At 40.3% G+C, this 22,318-nt stretch overlaps 1 protein-coding gene across 1 annotated transcript in view; it reads right to left on the bottom strand.

The window, feature by feature from the left end:
* Nucleotides 1-22,318, bottom strand: part of ppm1lb (protein phosphatase, Mg2+/Mn2+ dependent, 1Lb) — a 46,497-nt gene that overhangs the window by 8,055 nt on the left and 16,124 nt on the right. The window contains exon 2 of the mRNA XM_077565868.1: nt 5,393-5,603. Within this exon, the coding sequence (XP_077421994.1) occupies nt 5,393-5,603 (211 nt within the window). The remainder of the gene's footprint in view (nt 1-5,392; nt 5,604-22,318) is intronic.

Below are 22,318 nucleotides of genomic sequence, written 5' to 3'. Positions count from 1 at the left end.
ATTATGGTTAATTTAACCACATGACTAGGACTGGGTCCAACTTAATTTGGTTCAATAAACTTAATTGATTCAGCGTAGTGCCGTTTATTTATGTAGGTTTGGTCTTTTAAAACTAACCCGGGTCAAATTCACACGAGCAGACAATTAAGGTATCCTTTCTTGAGTAATGGCTAATAATTAATTGTTGACAAATATGAGGAATTGAATTATGATTAATCATGTCTTGAAGCAATTAAAACACAATGGTGTTGTAATGAAAATTATACACAGCAGTCTTTGTCTTCAGATGTGGTGAAGCAGTATGTGGTTATTTTTTCTACACACAAGTAGCTGTCGATAATTAGATGTTATGGTCACAAAGTGGTAAGTATATATATATATGTATGTATATATATATATATATATTTTTTTATTTTTTATTTTTTATTTTTTAAATGATGTTGACCTTGAGACTTCTGTTGAAAGTTCCACATGTTGGAATGATGTTGACTGACGTGCAATTTATGCCGGAGATGCTTCGGGGTTACATTGAACGACATAAAGGAGAGATGAGATGTAAGATGGACACGGGCGATTACTTCCCAGTGGCAAAACGCTATTCCAGTTTTGCCTTTTTTGGGCATTAGGTGAGAAGAAAAAGTCTTACATGGAGATAGAGAAATACAGCAGGAAGGAGTGCAGTGAATACTGATGACACTTTGATGCAAACCATTTTTTTTTTTTTTTTTTTACTATAGCGAAAAATAATTGCATGCATCCCTAATCCGACATATAGCTTCCCCTGCACTGTGCCACGCTGTCCGGTTAATTATCCTTATCTGGATCCCACAGCGATAGAGATAATGGACAGGGATGGCTCACAAGCACACACTTCCCCAATTAGGCGAGCCCATGCCGAGCAACCCGTTTTTCTACTACCTATTAAATTGCACACGCTACGTGCATGCAAATCATAGGTGTGTCTTGAACAAGATGAAGTCTCCATGATTAGGTGACATTTCACCTTTGATTGTATAGTGTGTTAAACTATACAGTACTGGACATACTTAAGGCAAACAAGAGATTGATTGAGTGATTCTATGTGTCCAAAACTGCTACACAACACTGATTTTAAACAGGTTAATTTTGAATACGCGAGAGACCGACTAACACAGCGCACACGTAACAATATCTCCACCGACAATTGTGATTTCCTCCCCCAAATCAAATAACAAAACTGACCTGTGAGGGGCAGCAAAACTGCCGGAATTTACGACCTCTGTGAAAGAGTAGCCTTCGAAGAAATAGAGTCGCAATACAACATTACATTTAAAAATAAAAGTCTTAACGATTATTTGATTCTGATTGCATGTACATGCATGTGACGAAACTCTCCCAACTTCCACGTACAACCCAGGCTAAACTTAGCTCCTCCCCAACACATAGCTTGTCTCTCACTCAAGACGCTTCGCTGAAACATACTTCCTTGAGACCAATCCCTATTTAAAAAGGGCACCATCTTGTAGCAAGTCTATTTTCGCCTTATCGCCATTTCACAATGCTCGCTACTCGGTAACCGTCGGCGCGTCTCCGACGAAGATTCGAGCGTTAACAGTCGAGACCGTTGGCAAGGAATGAGAACTTCTCTTTACACACAAAAAATATGTAAACACAAGAAATCCCGATCTCGAGAAATTACAGTAGGTGAATTTGTGATTGGCGAAATAAGAATAGCGGGCATTACAGTGTAGAGCGACTTATTTTTTTTTTAACAAATCATTGATATTTTAAAGGGGAAGTCAACACCCTCAAAAATTATTGACAATAATATGTTCTATGCAGCCCCACTAGTCTAAATACGGTATTATGGTTAATATTGTGTTAGTGGAATACGAGTTAAGAAGCAAAAAAGCAGCAGTTTTCATCCATCTCAGGGGGCGGCCATTTTGCCACTTTGCAGTTGATTGAATCACAGTTGCTCAGGTCTCAGGTAACAACCAATCACAGCTCAGCTTCAGAAAGCAGCTGACAACCAATCACAGCACAGCTTCAGTTCAGTTTCAGAAAACAACTGAACTGTGATTGGTCATTGCCTGAGCGGCAAAGTGGCAAAATGGCCGCCCCCTGAGATGGATGAAAACGGCTAGATTGCTTCATAATATTAATTAGAATGTCATGTTTAGACTAGTGAGGTCACATTTAACATATTGTCAAGAAAGAATTATGGATGACTCCTTTAAAAGCCCGCCTCTTATCTGCCCTCTCTGTGAAAGTCATTGACCTTGCCAGACAAAAACAAGTTGACGGAAAGATTAACTGCAAGTAACCACCTGCTCTCCACATTGCTGCTTTCACCTTTAGCTTTTCATTACCGCACTCGCGCACCACTGAGCATTTTGTGTTGCGAGTCAAAACCTGTGTTACGTGACAGAGTTCACGCCATCGCGTCAAGGTCAGGAGTATACGCATACCACACCGCATCAAGGTCACCGTTTCCGCAAAAGACCTGAAGCTTACGGCCATTCCATTAAAGTCACACCAGTCTTATCTCTGCTCGGTGCGTTTGCTGATAAACAACAAGGGGACAAAGAGCCGGGGGGGGGATGAATCAGATATGTCGGAGTTCAACCGGGAGTATCCCTCTCTCGCTTGCTCCCCCACCGGCTTAATTTAGGCCCTGATTGCAATAAAGACGAGCGAGCTGTGAATCAGCCACAATTGGAAGAATGAGCAACAATTACCTGATCAGCAGTTGCCCCCCCTGCCCCCCCCCCAAGACGCTGAGAGTATCATAAATTCCTAGCCTCAACAAGCAGTAGCTTTCTCGAAAGGGAACTCACAGCTAGTATGCCTCGCCGTCTGGGCAAAAATAACCGCTCCGGACTGAAGGCCAATGTGCGGTTAAAAAGTCGCAAAGCATCAAAACGCAAAAAAGACAGAGGGATCGGGAGATGGCTTTTCTTGCTAGAGCAGCATAGATCAGTAAGCGGATGCTGGCTAGAGTACTGAGGAAGGGAACGACGAGCATAATGAAGGATAAAGAGGTCGACGGCGGGCGAGTGCAACAAAAGGTATCGTCGCTGCCACGCTGCAGCTTTTTACGAGGAGCTGTCGCCTATAGAGAGTTTAATTCTCTTTTTTTACAGCCAGCGTGTCATACGAGCTTTCTCTCTCCCTTGAGCATCGCCGGATTCAATGAGCTGGAGGATAAACTGCTGACATGGGAGTCACATGTTGAAAATCAAGTTATTGTTCACGCTACACATTGTTCGTACCTGTAATCCAATTTTAAACCCCACCCCTTCCACCCTTGTTTAAGTGAATTGACTCCTCTCGGTGTCATCATTTTTTTTTTTTGGGCTCGTCTTGCTGAGAGTGCAGGTTCACGTCTAAAACTTTAAAGCCCCTGTAAAGTGAAAATATGGCTCGTAAATTGAATTTTTGTTACAAAGCTTCTTACGTCGGATCTCATTAGATGTTTCTTTGGAAAACAAGGCTTGTTTTAGAGACAGAATCATTAATTTAAATGGCGGCAAGAACACTCCGCTGCGGCGATGAATACGAGATTTTACAAGTCTGCAGACGATGGCGCGGGAGCACAAAGACGAATAAAAGCTGAGCAATCGATACTGAAAATTACTGAACGGCGCTGGGCCTTTGTACGCATTATACCCAATGACGTGGCACTGTGCTCTGCGAGATGAGAGAGACATTCAAGCGGATGAAAAATAACCATCGTAATAATGAACTTTATTGTCCATTCAAGGAAGGTCATAATTCTTAACAATATTCAGCACGCATTATAGCGGCGATATGTTTGTGGGGAGTTTTTAGACCATTTGAAGAGTCTTTTATAGAGAATCTTTTTAAGGCTTTGAATCAATGGAATAGTCTTTAAATAATTTTTGGCTCAAGAAAAAGATCTTTAGAGATTTTTGTTGTTCAGGTGGAGAGATTCTGGGTATTTTTTTAGTATGAACTCAAGACTGTTTAGAGATTTTAGACCAACTGAAGCATATTCATAGACTTTATGAACCAACTAAATAGGAAAGCCTTTAGAGACTTTTCAAGAATCTTTTGAGACTTTTTTGAATTAGCTAAAGTTCCCCTTTGGAATCTTGGAATCTTTCCAGATTGTTGTTGTTTTTTTTATAGACCAACTAAAGTCTAGAGACTTTTGAGCACAAGTAAAACAACTTCTGGGAGTATTTGGATTAACTGAAGTTTCAGGATCAGTTTGATTGCCTCTGGACCCTTTTTGGAGGAAATGAAGAATCTTCTGTTTTTAGAACAACTAATGAGTATTCAGAGACTTTATGGACCAAGTGAAGAATCTTTTCAAGACTTTGGATCAAAGGAATAATCTTTAGAGACTTTTTGGATCAACTGCAGAGACTCTGGACATTTTTTGGACAAAAAGAAGAATCTTTAGAGGTTTTACACCAACTGAAGCATATTCCTTGACACTATGGACCATCTGAAGTGTCTTCATTTAATGTGGATCAACTAAACAGTTGATCAGATGTAGATTTATCTTGGATCATCTGGAGAATCTTTAGAGACCTTTTGGAACAACTGAATCATCTTCAAATAATTTGTATTAAATGAAGGATCTTTAGAGACTTTTTGGCTAAGCAAGATGGATCTCATGATATTTTTTTTTACACCAACCAAAAAAAATCCTCTGAGATTTTTTTTAGACCAAATTAAGTTTTTGGAACAAGTGACATTTCATTAGTACATTAATGAATACCCATTTTGATCTTAAAGTATGCCCTCATCCCCACTTATTTTTGGCTGTCTATGCGTCTCCTCAACTTTTTGTTGCTCCCTCCTCACATCCCTCTCCTCTCCGTGCAGCTTTCACTTATTTAAACATCCACACGTCCCTTCCTCTGACCCTTCTCTTACCTCTCTGCATCTACCACCCGCCCACTCCTTCTCACTCCTCCCTTGCCTTCCTCCAGAGATAATTACTACAAGGCTTGTAAAGATTGGCTTGTATTTAAACAGCTGAATAAGCAAGGCCCCGGGGGGCGGGGGGGGGGGGTCTGCTGACAGTCACTGTGCAACAATAGAAGATTGAAAAGGGGAAGAGTGTGAACTACAGAGGAGGCTTCACCACAAACTAACCCAGTGGTATGGTTAACTCCGACATGATTTGTAGCCACACAATGGCATGGATATAAACGGGAACACACCCTAAAATCATCCAAACTTGTAATATAGCCTTGGAGTGGGACAAAAAAAATCACAATATGACTGTATATCGTAGTGCTATCTGTCATGGTATGGTAGCAACATTACAGAACTGAATTGACGCTAAAAATACTCTTTAGAATTATGGCCAATGAATGCACATGTATGAATGTCCACTATTACTTAATAGTTTCCAGTGGATTACGCAACCCACCTGCTTCATTGTATGTGGCGGAGAGCTTTTCTAACATTTCCCGGTCTAACGTCAGGATCTGCTGCTCCAGGATCGATGGGTAGGACAGGCCGTCCTTTTTCTCATCCTTCTCTTTATCCTTTTCCCTATCCCGCTCTCGCTCACGTTCATAGGTCAGCAGCTGCTGGCGTAGCGCCTCCGGCAGGTGAGCCTTTGCGTAGTCAGCAGCAGCCTGATAACAGACAGCGGAGGGAGAGAGAGAGAGAGCGAGAGAGAGAGAGAGAGAAATTAGGTCCATGCAAATAAACTGTAAGACTCTTATAAGACTATATTTGGTGTCTGTCAGTGCAGCAAAATATAATCTAAATGTTGCATTAAGAGGTGTCATTGCTCATGACTGTGTATCATTGTGGATGTTGCTATGGGAAAGTTTAAATTTAAAAATGTTTCACCATTACTATACAGTAAACAAATTAGGGTTTATTAAGCCATGGTAGGGCTTTTTTTCTCTCCCCCACTCCCTTTAAGTTTAACGGCCAAATATTTTAAATATCATTGACAATGCACGCACAAACACATATTCACCCACATACAAAAAAAAAATAAAAATACAAAAAATATATATATATTAAAAAAAAAAAAAAAGAGGAGAGCCAGGAGAGACATGTCAAATCTGTAAAATTACCGAATGAACAATACTGAGCTCTCCAGGAAAAAATATATAATAATAATAATAATAATAAAAAAATAATAATATTATTGACAAACTGATAAGGGTACTTTTTCCACTCAACTATAACACTTCTTATACACGGAATGATCCTATTGCACTTGCTCAGGAGGTGCTGCTTCAAGGAAGTGTGGCGCGTGCAAGCATGCAGATGAAAGGCGCATACAGGAATATAGTCATATTTTCGCAGAGCAGAAAGAATGTGTGTGAGTATTGTTATATCTTTCTGCGTACTGTATGTTGCTGCCCCATTTGCATTGTCATTCCTAAAGTTTTATACTGTGACATTGATGCTACTCATTAGCCCGTCTATGGCATTCTGCTTTATGTGTTAGCATCAAGCTAGCAGAACTACGCAAGTTGTAGCAATGTGTTTGCTTAAATATACAACATGTAATTCTCTTTATTTTGTGTTAGTTTAACAACTTCTACTTGAAGCGTCGATAAACAGCTTGAGGCAAGCACATTTTAATTGTTTTTTTTAGAAGAAGAACTGCTTGCTACCTTTTCCAAATTGCACACTTCACCACCAACTGTTTTAGGCTATTTTGATAACAATGAGTGCGAAAATAACATTGTTTTTTCCAATTTGGCTACAGTTCAAAAAAATAATAAATCAATATTTTTGTTTAAAAAAGTGCCAATACACAAGTTATGACATCGGCATTCTTTTTATGCTGCAACTTTAATGAAGCTGTATCTGTCTTTTCAAGCATGTTCGTTTGTTCGTTCATTTTTTATGCGGAAAATGGAAATCGTTAACACTGAGATCCTTCTACATGCAAAATCATGTTTCATGTGAAAATTGAGAAAAAAAAATTCTGCTAATCATACAATATTAGCATTAAATATATGCAAAAATGTGATGGCATCAAGCCAGCAAACACTACTTGTAGTGATGATCAAAGGGCGTTTCGGAAACTGTCAAAGTCAAAGCACATTAATTATCAATCAATTGACAAAATATAAATATGTCAAAAACTAGAGCCAGTTCAAAGAAACAGATGCAATTAATGGATTTAGCAGTACAAAATGACCCAGAAACCAGCAAAAAACAAAACAAAAGTAAAAATACTCTTGGCAAGTAGGCTAAATTTAATTGATATTTAATTTAATTGTCCTGTTTCCTCCATTGGACTTTGGAGGTTGCACAGTACCATGACAATTGTCATTCATTTGTTGTCGAAAACAAATGAACACAATAATTCCAGATTAAAAACAAGGAAATAAAATGGAATTAGAAAACAGAGACACTCTAATGTCTGACTGAGCTGACAGAGCTCCCTGAATATATCCTCCAGTGAGAGCAGATAAACCCCTTGGACACATTTCTTCTGCTGTTTAGAGCAAATAATGCTGTCTTTCTCTTCCCCTGACTCAGCGCAGTCGGGAAAAACAAGCCTGGCCAACCAAGGTCATGAAGTTCAGGTATTTCTTTTGAGCACACATATCAGATAATACACCGCAGACACGCATCGCACATAATATCATATTTCATGTGAGGAGAGTCTGCAAAAATGCACGAACGAAGCCGCGTATCAACTTCTCTAATGTTTTGAGGTCATATTACAGATACACAATGAGCCCCACGTGTCAGATGCTCAAAATGCTGATCCCGTTTCTTATTCCTTTGTTTCCCATCTATATCTCATTATTATGCATTGTGGAATTGCTACCGTTGATTCGGATAATTATAGTTTTTCCTTCATCAGTCAACACGCTGTCTGGTCGCAATTCAAGTCAAAGTTGCTGCAGCTTGTCTTCCCTCCACCCTCCCTTTCCGCACTCGCGTCCAAACACTGCCGATGTTTGCTTCTCCCCTTTGAATGGTCTCTTTTTGAATTCTCAGCGTCCCTTCCTGTCTGCTTCCGTGGTAACGTTCCATTCCCCAAAATTCCACGTGTATTATTATTCCCACTTACTGACTGTTGAAGTGGCTTCATCCTGGATGGAGCAAGGCTAATAAACTCAGTTCAGGGGTCATAAATAGAACAGGAAGTCCATTGTCCCAGTGCGTCATACAGCGCCAATTACTTTGCAGAGTAATTGAATTAATTTATATTGTACAGCCTTTGCCCAAGCAGATTCCCAAAGTAAGCATTGGCCTGTGTCCAGTGGCGAGATTCTTTACTGAATTAAAATTGGAGCGAAAAAAAAAACTGAGAAGGGTGCAGAGGTGATCGCATAATAAAAAGAGGATAACTCAATATTTGGACACATAGCTCTGATTAGGTATTTTTGCACACTGTTTGGCAATTGCAGTGATGGATTGTGACTCATCCTCAAAATAAAGTCTTCTTTTGTTTTTTTGCAACAAGAAGTTTCAGGTTTTGAGATTTTTTTTCTAAATAATTTTACACCCTGTTGAAGGCTGCCACATCACACAGGAAAGGTGAAAGCATGAGAAGGGGAAAAAAATGTACAGTAGCTTGTGGGCTGGGGCCTTGGGCTGCCGTGGTCAATTTAGAGTGCCTTGTTGTTGGCTGTGAGTGTGTGCACTCGCTCAAAAAGAGAGAGAAACATGTTTTTAGCGAGTTCTACTTGACAGGCAGCTTTGCAATGACATGGCAGCTTTAGAGTGCCTCGTTATTGTGGTGAGGAAAAACCCTCGGGAGGCCTGGTGGGTTAGATTCTTAAGTGGATATCATCAAGTCAGAGAGAGAGAGAGAGAGAGAGGAAAAAGAGAAAGAGAGAGAGAAAAAGAGAGAAAGAGAGGGGGGAGAAAGAGTGAAAGAAAGAGAGAAAGAGAAAGAGAGAGAGAGCGAAAATAGATATCCAGCTGGCAATGATACTAGTATTGGTCCATCCATACCAAGTGACAATTTTACATTGCTTCTTTATGACCTCAGTTGTTCCAAAGTTTCAGTCAGTCAACAATAAATAAGGGCTATTCTAGTTTGTAATGAGCTCAGTGTTTGTGGTTTGTGTAGAGTGAATCATTATCCTTTTGCTCTTTAAACCCAACACAGTTTTCTCATGAATTAGCCTCAAATATGTCCCTAATCGTTATGTTATGTGAGCAATTATAAGTGACAGAACTGCAACTGCTAAAACCTACAGAGTATTCTTACTGGGTAATTGACCTTTTATTTTCCCTGCAGATAATAATCATATTGGGAGTGAACGTCCCAAAAATAGGATCGGTTGTGAGCATCCCACTGTAAACTCTTTTTTCCTTGCAAACAATAAACCACCCACATGTAGACCAATAAGCACCGGCAAAGACACGACGCCCACGCACGAACACTCTCAACCCAGCCACCTACACCGCTTCCCCCACAGCTTCATCCATCCTGTCACGACACTCGCCCCAGACTACCAGCCCAAGAGAAACACTCATGCCTCTTAAATATTTTTTCATCTATCACATCTTAAAAGCTGGCAGACATGAGACAAGTCATACAAGAATTCCTTTAGAATCATCCTCGGGGAATTTGGTACAAGGAGCACAAGAATCCTTTCTTTTTTCCTGTCGGAGCTGCAACAGATAAAGTCGTCAGTGGAGAAAAAGGGGAACAGAGGAGGACACACCGACTGGGAATTTGAGGACCACTCATTAGTATCACTCAAGTGCATCGTTACGCGGGAGGAGGAAGAGAGATGATCCCTCCTGATGGTTTGAAATGAACCATCAAAGCAATGACACACAGAGAAATAACAAAGTGCAGTGGAAGACTGGCAAGTGAGAAATAGAGACTTTGGCTGGTTTGCCCAATTCAGGTCTATCTTCTACCAAAATGATGCCACCATTCTGTGAGGTAGTAAAAGAAGCCTTTAAAGTCAAAGACATCTCTGAACAGAGGTACGAGGCATCACTGACGATGTCTACATCGCGACATTATTCGGGTTAAGCCAGTGCGCGTGACCTCAGTGAATATGTGCTCTTTTTTTTTTTTTTTGCCTTACTAAAATAAAAGTGCATTTGCACATCCACTCCATTAGGTGGCAGTGGCGCTCTCATATTTTAGAGTGTGCCAAGAGCATTAACTCTTTGACTGCCAAAAACGTTAAATAACATTTAGTAAAATCCTACGGAGTGCCAAAGACGTTAAAAGACGTTTGTTTCAAAACAGAGGTGAAACTAACCATTTTCTATTGTTGATTACTCAAAAATGGAATAAGGTAGAAACAAACTTTTTTTTTCTGATGAAAGATGAGAGTCCAATCTTTCATTTGTGTTTCCATAGTCCAAACACATAATTTTCTATGGACCTTGAAAGATCAGTCAAAATGCTTAAAATCGGCTGGCACTGGGGACAACCCGTTTCTGAAAACGTCTGGCACTCAAAGAGTTAAGGCCTCTGCAGAGGTGTATTTATAATGATTTTATAGACAAAAAATGCTATTCATAGTCACGGCGGAGACATGGCCTTTTAAATGAAATGGTTATTGACGGCATTTAAACGTAGTCACTTCTGCCTCTAAGAATGTCCTGACATTCCTACCACCCAAAAATTGCCTCATACCACAGAAAGAGTAGCCCTTATGATCTGTTTTGCCACAAGACCAGAAGAGGATCAGAATGGGACCATCTCTATATCTCATTCTAAGCCAAGAAAACCCTTTCACATTGTTTAATTGGCTTGGACGGACCAATCGCTGCATTACAACTGGCCACAGTCAGCAATCCTAATATCCATTTTCTATACTACAGTACTTGTCCTAATTAGAGTTGCGAGTCAACTGGAGCCTATCCCAGCTGACTTTGGGCAAGAGACCGCCTCCATCCTGGACTGAGCACCAGTAAATCACAGACAATGGTTTGGTTAATATGAGTTAATCAGCAAAAGCCAGCCGTTTTCATCAATATCAGAAGGCGGCCATTTTGCCACTTGCGACTGAAGAAGACATTAATGTTGCTCAGGTCTCAGGTGACAACCAATCACAGGTCAGCTTCATAAAACAGGTGAGCTGTGACTGGTCATTGAGTGAGCCCTGAGAAACTGTGATGTCATCTTCCGTCGACAGCAAGTGGCTAAATGGCCGCCCCCTGATATGGATTTATTTATTTTTTAACGGCTGGATTCTGCTGCATAACTCATATTCTACAAATGTATGTATGTCATGTTCAGACTAGTGAGGTCACATATAGTATATCATTGTCAAGAAACTTTTAAGGTCGACTCCCCTTCTAATGATTTGATTTACAGTGTTGTTTGTGTATATTACACATCATATACCACAGCTTTGTATATGTCAATCCAATCCCAAGCAGATGATGTGGAATTTGCGGTGTTTGTGGATCCTGCATGTTGTATTTTGTCTGCTGCTTTGGTGCAAACGTGGTCCCAGACAGAAAAGATAGACATGACGGTGAGCGTAAGAACAAATCGTGCCTATCCTTTTGACCTGGGTCAGGTTTCAAGTGGCTTCAACGCCAGCCAACAAAGACCTGCAAGGAGTGTCTGCCTGTCTCAGGAATGAAAAGTAATTTGGCTGGAAAAACAAAAAAACTAAACCTTGTCTTACTCACTTGGAAATGTTTGTTTGGCCTTGCAAACCCCCCCCCCCCCCCCCCTGCATGTTCTCACGCACAAATCTTAGCCTGGCATCCCTAAAACTATTTTGCTCATCCAAACATTAAATATCATCGAAACCACAACAAACAGAGTACAGATGGGCTTTAGGGTGGGGGGCTTAGTGGAGTATGCAACCACAGTTGTGGTACCGTGAAAATCAATTAAGATGCCAACTGAACACACAAGCCTAGATATACATGCCTGTAAAATATAAACACAGTGCAACCGCTAAGATCTACTTGTTTTTGACTCTGTCATATTGCACTGCACAGGCAGGACAGAGTCATTTGTAACCAGTAACCAACTGCATGGCTAACTGGACTAAATGAAGCCATAGTGAACCGGGAAAATCGCCGTAACACAAGATCTAGCATTTATCCGCGCTGTATAATGTGGCAACTGGGCAAGAAAAGTGAGTGGCACTTCATACCCTATCCTGGCTTTCCAGGATTCACATTCTAGATACCTTCGCTTTAGGGCTGGGAAAATACTCGACTAAATGGACTAAGTCGAGCACAAAAATAGGATGACAAAATCTTTGCTACGCCATCCTCACAGTCATTTCCAGCCTACATTCGCGTCCATTCTAAGACATTTAATTTAACGATTACCTTGTCGCACTGTTCATGGATCACTGCACGTCCTTACTTCAACGCCTAAGCAGAAAATTATCTACCTTTTCTTTCCTAGGAGGATGCATTGTTTGGTAAAATCACTGGTGTCGCACATTAGGATTTAGACTGTTCATCAGCTAGCGTTAGCAGATGCCTTTCCGGATGGGCTTGCATAGCACTTGTCCTTTCATAATTGAGGAAATAATGGCACATTTTGCAAGTGACGGTGCTGCCGGTTTCATTTTTTGTCAAATTTTCCCCCACGGTTCAGGCATTGCGCGGATCCAATACCTGTTACTCTCTGCGAGGTGTCAGTGTCGATGATGCCAAAACACGGGATATCCGATTTATCGACTTAAAAGTTATAAATCGCCATAATGCCTAACCCCTACAGGTGGCATCCCTAAGACCCAGTGTGTAGTCCTTGGCGCCATCAAGTGGTCAAAGAATAGCATTAGAAGCACGCACACTTTGGTGGCTCAGAGAAACCACATTTCGCAAGGCTTCCACCAATTCTTATTGACTGAGCGAGCCGTAATTAGCTGGAGCAGCTAACAAGAGCGGCTAGCTGGAGTTAGCCATACCATAAGCTGGAGTGGCTAGCGGGAGGAGCTAGTAAAAAACAAAGCTAGTAAAAGCTTGCGAGAGCAAAGCAGAAAGTGACAAGCGACGGGCCAGAATCCTGGGATTTGGTGACGACCAGCTGTGGAAGGTAAGCTGCGGTCGACCCATTGGGTCCGACACTCAATACAAGCATACGTAGCATAAGATGGCGGCTAAACATGGCAGCTCTAGTAAGGTGGAGACTGCAGCCATGTAATATAATTAATGATTACTAGACCTACAATTATGTTAAAAAAAAATACATTTATGCGATACAACATATTTATTTGCATATTACTGACATAAACAGTCATTTTCTAAAATGTATGAATTTTTAGTTTATCACTAGATGGCGCTAGGGATCACAGAATGTCCCTTTAACTCTTTGACTGCCAGACGTTTTCAGAAAAGGGATGCCGTGGGTGCCAGCCGATTTTAAGCATTTTGACTGATCTTTCAAGGTCCATAGAAAATTATGTGTGTGGACTATGGAAACACACATACTACCAAATGAAAGATTGGACTCTCATCTTTCATCAGAAAAAAAAGTTTGTTTCTACCTTATTCCGTTTTTCAGTAATCAACAATAGAAAATGGTTAGTTTCACCTCTGTTTTGAAACAAACGTCTTTTAACGTCTTTGGCACTCCTCCATAGTGGATTTTACTAAACGTTATTTAACGTTTTTGGCAGTCAAAGAGTTAAAAGCCAAAGAAAGTTACAAATACGTGTTTTTTTAATTTATATTGCACTCTATTGTGACAGTCAAACTACAGGGTCATGCAAATTTAGAGGCCTCACCGAACACGTCAGAAAAACATTAGAAATAAAAGTGGCTACAGTATCTCTCAGGGGCTTCATGTAACAGCCAACATTGTGCTGTGAAGCTAACAATATCAAAGCGACAGAACATTTCTCTCATGTGGCTCGTGGCGTCAGAACGAGAAGTCGAGCCTATAAAAGTGGATCTGGACTGTAAAGTTGAATAGAATCTCATCATTAAAAGTCCTACCGCCTTTATAGCCTTCTCTTGGATGAATAAATCAGCTGACTATAAAAGGACGGGAGGTGTATGGCCAGGATGATAAGAACATTCCGTAACTATGGTTACATCTGCCGTGGTCGCTCACTGGCCGAGTTTCTGCAAAAGCAATCTCATTCGAAGTTTACTCCAATGTATGTTGTATGTTGGCTGGTTCAGCAGTGAACCCCAATCACGGCGGGCACACAGAAAAAGATCTTTACTCATAGTCTGACGGGTGCTATTACAGAGGGGGCACCCGGCCACCGAACAGCAATCCGTCTCCACACTGTAATACACACACGTTGAAAAGTAAGACGTCACCGGGTGTCCTTCCCATGACAGCTGGCCCATTACAGGAGGTGAAAACTCAGATTAAACCATAACGGTCCATGAGGGGAAGCCATGTGCTTGATGGCCGCATAGCTTACATTCGATTCACCTTGAAGGAAGACTATCACGTCAGTGTCGGTCTATAGTGCAGCGTTGGGCGGAGTTATGGCTAAGTAACTTTCCACAGAGTAGTGGGTTTACTGGAATAACAAAAAGGTGTTGCTGTGCTTGTGTTACTCCTTCTGGTGTGCGTGTATTGGCAACGCGGGTGCAGTATAATACAGACGGAGAAACGCACGTGAAGAAGAGTATTTAATCGGCGGTCAACGGTGGGGGGGTGGGGGTGCTGGCGGTGATTTGGAAGAGGTCCGAATGCAAATGTTACAAAAGTAATTAGTTCCCGGAGCTCGGAATGCCGTTTAGATCAACACGAAGGAGTTTTTTTTTTTTTATTAATTTTTTTAGTAGGTTTTTTTTTTGCTGGTCTAATAGAAACTGAAATGCTGATGATTAATATTCATTATACCGGGCCCGGCTCTTTGTATTGTTTGTTAGCATTAAGTTAAATGGGCTCTATTAAGGCAAAGCAATGTGGTTGTTTGAAAATCACAAGTATTTTTATTTATTATTATTGTTTTTTGTTTAGTTGGACAGTAAACTTCAACTGGCAGTGCCAATAAACATTTTAAAGCTTATTTTTTGCTGAATTGTTCGCTATCTTCCAAACAGCTGCTTGTTGTGACATACATTAAGTTGAGTTTACTACCGCCACCATACAATGCTTGCGTCTTGATTTTTTTTTTTACTCCCAAGTCAAAGAAAAAAAACAACGAAGCCAATTGATGGCTCTTACCCTGAAAAACTTTTAAGTTGAGTCACTTGTATCTCAAGGCACCACTGTAATGGTAAATACTTTAACGATTAAGGCTTGTGAAATCATTGTCATTCTCAATCGACTTGATTAGGCACGCATCATGAATACTGTACATTACGGTCTGATTCGAATAAAATAAACAGTTAATCGCGCATAATAACATACGGGGATGCAGAGGTGGAAGTCTACATCATCTCAACACATGATGCTAAAACCAGAAATGAGTTTGATCCCTCTCGCACGTCTCACAGCCTGAACTCAATTATTGCATGCTGGCAACTTTCCTAAATGAACAGATGAGCGTTTATTTTCAGGGCCGACGGCTGAGCACTTAATAGATATAAAAATTTGAAGAAAAAAAAACGTCCTTGTGCTTGAGACGACGTAAAAAATAACACTAGAGGTTTGTAATACGGCATTACTATTTTACAACCAACATGCTCTCTCAAAAAAAAAAAAAAAAAATCAATAGAGAATTATATGAAAAGTTGAGCTACAAATGTGAACTTCTGCAGTCAAATGACAAAAAGAGGAGTTAAGAGTTTAAATGAATCAAGATTAAATGCGTTATGTCTCCTTTGGCCTCTATTAGAACAACACTTGTTCTTAAGATCCCAACTCTGAATTATTTATATACTGTACATCCCTTTATTATGTGTGTATGCGTGTGTTGAAGACATCCTAGCTGACATTTTCTTGTCTTCACTCTCAGTCTGTCTTAAAAAAAAAAAGGGGCAGAAAAGTAACTTGTGGGAATCTGAGCGAAAAAGCTGCTGTTATTTACTGTTGCTGGTATTGCTATTATGGTTCCTTGTAAAGGGACATTCTTTTAAAAACTTTTCTTTCAAAAAACAGATGGCTTTTGCATGCTTATGGTGAACACAATTTGTGTATTCAAGAAAAGTTTCCATTGAGTGTGGAAAATAATGAATACTGTTGGGGAATATTATTATTATTATTATTAATTAATTATTTTATTATATATTCCATTTATTAATTCATTTTACCCCCCCCCCCCCACCCACCCCAAAAAAAACATTTAATATAATTTTGTAACATTACACAGTTAACATTAACACTGACAATTAATATGTGTTGCACATTTAAAAGAAATAAAAATTGGACCTGTACAAAAGTTTAAAACAACTGAACTGTGCTTTTTAGGCATTGACGACGAGCTCAGTGAATGTCAGCTTTGCCTCTCTTTCACTCTCTGAATGCGCTCCGGGGTCTGTAATCTCACTGTGTGCCCACAGGCCTGCGCACACACAGGCCTGCGCACACACACACACACACACACACACACGTTGCCGGTGTTCTTATTTATATTCCTGCGATCTGGAGCTTGCATCCGCTGGCAGAAACGGTGATATCAATTGCATGAATATTCAATGCTCATCAGAGTGCAAGCTGTAATTGTGCCTAAATAAAAGCACGATTTCCTATCATTGCAATGCAGATTATGCATACGTTCCGAAGGACTGCTTCGCTTTCCGTGTGCATATCAAGTGTAGCGTTGCACCCTGCCACACCTCATCACACGCTGATGAACTTCGTCACTGTCTGTCAAACCTTACAAACACTCAGAGACACACGTCACATACACACGCAGACACAAACATGAACGCTTGAGAGGCGATGCATCTTTGTCTGTCTCCAGCCGGGATTTGAAGGCCCTTATCAATCATTTCCTGGACGGGTAATCCGTATAAAGGATTTCCTGATAGATTAATGGCATTTGTCTGAAAGCCGTTTAATACTTGAAAAGCTCCACTTAGGAAGCTTTTACACGCACATACGCTCTTTTATCATCCAGGCGCGACTTCACACAAACTGCCATGGGCTGTGTTAAAACCCCAAAACTTCAGTCAAATGATTTACGCGACTGACTTGCTGTCGCCAACAAAATGGAGGCGAGCAGCCGAGCACCCTCCACTCCAGCCTTAACCGCCACAATCAGACTTTGTCATGACACAGAAATGCAGATGGAGACTCAATTACAAGACAATAATAAGGGACTGAAAGAAATGTCTTGTGAGAATTTGCAACAACAAAAAAAGTTGCAAAAAAAAAACCCCAACAACTTTGGTTTTGTGACTTACGCCCCCAAAAAATGCAAATACCAAAGATAATCCAAGTTAATAAAAATGTATATTATTATTATTATTTAAGTAGTGATTTTAATTATTAAGAAAAAAAAGTATTCAAAGCTTCAGTTTCAGGACACAAACGGTCTCTCTCAGGATTTTCTGGTAAAAAGTGAACTCCATCGATAACAGAAAGTCATCCAGGAGCCCGAGACCATCCTCTCTTTGACTGTTGGTGTGATGTTATTTTTCTGAAATGCTGTCTTGCCCGATGAAATAAAACACACATTCCCCCCCTCAGTCCATAGAATATTCTCCACAAAGTCGTGGGAATCATTCAAGTGTTGTTTTTGCAAAAATAAGACGAGCCTTTATGTACTTTTGGTCAACAGTGGTTTTCCCCTTGGACCTTTGCCACGTACGTCATTTTCTCCCAGTCTCTTCCTTACTGTTGAGTCATGAATGCTGTCCTTAAAAGGATTGGGCCGGCCTGCGAATAGCCAGAACATGTATAATTAACCAACTGAAATGGCTTGGGGGGGAAAAAAAATTTTCAAACCCAAAATATTCTTCAAGAAGTCTTCAATAGTATAAAAAATGAAGGCTAAATGGGCAAAAAAACAACAACATAAAAACATTTTAATAAATAACAATAAAAAAATAAAAATAAAAATAAAAATAAAAATAAAAATAAAAATAAAAATAAAAATAAAAATAAAAATAAAAATAAAAATAAAAATAAAAATAAAAATAAAAATAAAAATAAAAATAAAAATAAAAATAAAAATAAAAATAATATGGGGGGGGGGGGTAGACAGCTAATTAAGAAGTTAAAGTACCACGGCAGGGCCTTAAAGTTATATATTACATCAATATTTTTGTTTTCATTCATCCAACCATCCATTTTGTATCGTACATGTTCTCGTTAAAGATGTATTCAAGGATCTTCTCGAAAAGTAGAAGTCCCTTTTTCAAAAATGCGCATGCGGAAGACCATCTTACCAATGCTCTTGCTTGTCCGGGGGAAACGTGCGAGCTCATCTTCATCTTTCTCTGCAGCCGGCCATACTTCTTGGACGATATCCTCTTGCGGCTCACAGCCATTTTCAAAGTATGCGGTGAGATTAGTGGAGCTACAATGATGAATGGCTGAATCCAAAGCTCGGCAGCTACATGCTACAAGCACTCGAAGAGCGCAATCTGCGCATGCGCAGCTAGGAACGAGCGCGCACGACGTCGTTAAGGCAGATTGATTGACGAGATCAAGAACAAATCGTTAAGATGATCCACAGATGAAGACGCAGCGACAAAAAGATCCTTGAATACACCTTTAAAGTCTTGTGTGAGCTGGAGCATTTCTCGGCTGACTGACAGCTGGGCGAGGGGCAGTGTAGACCCCGGGACTGCATATTTGCCAGCCAACCACAAACAATCATTCACATTCACACTTATCTGCAATTTAGAGTGTTGAATGAACCCAACTTGCAATGGGGGAGGACGCCGCAGGACTCAGTGAAAGCCACACAAACACAAGGAGCCAAGCTATGAACCCGGGACCTCTCCACTATGAGGCAGATGCGCCAACCACCACACCACTGTATGTTATGCAACCAAATTCTCGTGGCTTACAAAATCGAAAATACAAAAAGAAGAAAAAGAAAGAGGCTGAAGCTGCATTTCTCCAACAGGCCTCATTATAAGTGGACTTATGTTGTCAACATTAGAGTGTAAGTAGTGCGTTGCGTGGGCAGGAAGCTGTCAAGGTGCGGCTGATGAGACGGCATTCGTCATCGCCGCGCTCGCCGACATTTCCAGCGTGATAAATCTGGCTCATTGCCTCCACGCTGCAGCTCTCGCTCCCACGTACGCGCACTTGTGCTCTTGGCTCACACTCCTAACGCTCCTCTGATGTGAAATATCAATTTGCATTTGTCGCCGCTGCGCTGCGAGCAAAATGCGCGCCCATGCTGTGATAGCGTATCACTCACTCAACATGGAAAGCACCAGCTTTGCTTAAAACACTCTACGTAGAGCAAGTGGCTCCATCAAAGCCCTTCTACAGCCTAGATAAGTCTAGTCTTCCTTTCAAACCTAAATGTCGGTTCGACAAGAGGAGGAACACCAGATAAGCAGTGAAGGAGTAGAAAATAGTATTCGTTGTGAAAATGAACATGTTCCTATATTAAGAGTGTTTTACGCCACAATAATGCCTTGCGTGTGTGTGGAGTGAAAACCGCAAAGTGGGAAGGAAGGTAAATGTACACAGATTTTTGTTTTGTTTTCTTTTCTTTTGAGGCATGGATCCTCTTCATTCAGTGATTCTCAACTGGTGGGTTGAGACCCAAAATTGGGTCACAAATTCACTATGGGTGGGTCCCGCACTGATAGTAAAAAAAATTGTTTTTTCACATACGCTTTGATGTGGCTTCTGACCTGAAGAGGTTGCTTAAGGCAATGGTAGTTATTACAAAAAACGGCCAGCATGTAGCAGCAGAGTATAAGAGATCAGCAAGGGCCATGTTGCACTAAGCTCTTTTCCTCAGTGTTTTCAACAGGTTTGTGAATAATGATGATACTAAGCTATATTCTAATGTTAAATTGCTGCAAAACGGAACCCAGATACAAATTTACTTTCTTTTCCTGTTGAAAGAAGAGACGCTAATCTTTCTTTTGGTTTTCCTTCTTTTTATAGCAATACAACACAATATTCTGTGGGCCTTGCAAAATCAGTCAAAATCCAGTATAACAACCAGGAGAGAAGGGGGTTGCTTCAGTGAAAATGGCTGGGAGTTTTAAAAAAAAAAGTGAAATAACTGAAAAAGATGTTTTAAATTTTAGTTTCTTCAAAAAAAAGCCTCCCTTTTGCACACTCTTGGCATTCTCACCTCTGGAAATTCCTTCAATACTGTTGGAAAGAAACTATAATATAAAATATGTTTTTTTATTATTTCACCTTACTTTTTAAGTATGTAACTCCACGTGTTCATTCATAGTTTTGATGCCTTCAGTGAGAATCTATAATGTAAATAGTCATGAAAATAAAGAAAATGCATTGCATGAGAAGGTGTGTCCAACATGGACTGTTTCCTGATCAATATTGTGTGGAATAAGACATAAACAGATTAATCAATCGTCATTCATCTCAGTGGATTGATGACATGATGGTTTGAACCCATTTAGTTATTGTGAGTGAATATCAACTCACTGTTTTATTTGATCTAAACCTTAATTCTTATTGTGTCATTGCATTTTTCTATAATTGATCTTTAAACTCCACTAAAAACTTCAGTTTTACAGATGCCCTGTCAGCCCTGCATGTGGTCTGTGTTGTAAAAAGAAACGGACACATGGTGTGACCACATGCTATTTTTGTCCTGAGGGGTGGAATGGAGCCATTTATTTGAGGTGCGATGTTTATTTACCCCCGGGGATCGCTATTTGCTGTGATATGGTAATTTTCTCGCTGTGTGTCCTGCCTCTTTTTTTAAGTCATGAGTCCCACAAATTCAGCCTAGCAAGTGATTGCCAAAATATGTCACATAACCAGTAAAAAAGAAGTCAAATATTTATGTTGATATTGCTTGCAAAATACATGCCTTTGTACTTTTAAAATGTATTCTATGTAATTATAACCCCTTATATTTTTTTTGTTTTAGTGCGAGGATAAAAAAAGATATTACATTATCACACTAAGCAAAATGTTTGTGGTTTTGGGGGGGCTAGTTGCATGAGGCAAATGATAACTGCCTGACCTCACCTGAGGAGAAATATGAAGAAAAGCTATAAGGTTACATTTGAGCCGTCTTCTTGCATGCAAGTTTTTATTCAATCGTATCTCTCGCTTTTCTCAAACTGCTTATTCCGTCTCTTGTCAACTGAAGGTTAACATTTTCCCCTTGGCAATATGCACTACTTGGCTGCAACTACTAGCTAAAAATATTAGCTGAGGAGTACTTGCAAAAGAGAAATTGGGAAAAAAAAAGCTTGTGTTTTGTAGTTTTCCTGGTGCCTAGCCTACACGCTGTAATTAGTTGCTGCACAACCATTTTTTTGGGAAATAAAATATCTGGTACATAAAAACAGACACAACCTTGTGAAAGCCTCTCGCCACAACAAGGCACACTGCCACGCCGCGCTGCCAAGTGTCGCTTTGCTTATTCTGACTCGACAGCTTCCTGGACTCCTTTCCCTCCTTCCTGTGTCCATCCTTCCACGGCCACTCTCATCTCCATACAGCTGGCTTCCTTGACACAACAACTCTTTCAGAAGAAGCACTGCACACATAGGAAGTAAGCCAACACAACAGTGGCCATATGGTGCAGAATTCCATATTTCAGATTTGCCAAATTGATTTAATTAACCCGAGACAGATATGTGTTCTCTAATCGCAGTGCCTAGAGATACCAGCTGTCATTTTGACTTTTTCTTGTTGTTGTTGCTTTGAATTGTGAGTGCAAACTTGACATCATATGACTCAAATCAATTCAACTCTCTCCCTTCACAGTTTGGCAAATAATGAACAAGACAAGACTTCAATCTGTTTAATGCCATTCTCACTTAATTAATGGCATTTTTATTCATTTCAATGGGGGGGGAATGATTTGTGATTGAACCTTAGGAGGCCTCAGAAGTCATACAACTCAGAATTCAAATGACTAAGAATACATATGCGACGTCAACATATAATGTGAGACCTCACTTCAGTGGGCGTCAAAAGGTTAACCCTTACGGTTGCTTATTCCGTTTTTTTTTATTAAGTTTTATTGATTTAACTCATTTGGTCCCAAAAACGAATAAAAATGTTCCATGCTAGAGCATACAGAAGGCTTTGACGCAGCCTCTGACCTGAAGAGGTCACTTAAAGCACAAAAAAACGACCAGCATGTGGCAGCAGAGCAAAAGGGCCATTTTGTAAAAAGCTCCTTTCCCCAGTGTTTTCAACAGGTTTGTGAATAATGATGAAACTTTGCTATATTCTAATGCTAACTGCTGCGAAACTGCAACATACAGTGGTACCTCGGCTCACGAACGCTTCAGCTCACGAACTTTTCGCCTCACGAACATTAAATTCGCGAGCATTTTGTCTCAGCTGCCGAACTAGTTTTCGGCGGACGAACCAAATAACGCGACACGAGAAATCACGAGAAGCTGACGCACGCTCACGGCG

This window comes from Vanacampus margaritifer, chromosome 5 (genome assembly GCF_051991255.1).
Source record: "Vanacampus margaritifer isolate UIUO_Vmar chromosome 5, RoL_Vmar_1.0, whole genome shotgun sequence".
NCBI lineage: Eukaryota > Metazoa > Chordata > Actinopteri > Syngnathiformes > Syngnathidae > Vanacampus > Vanacampus margaritifer.
Note: the sequence above shows the minus strand (reverse complement) of the source record. Positions and strands in the feature narration are given on the sequence as shown.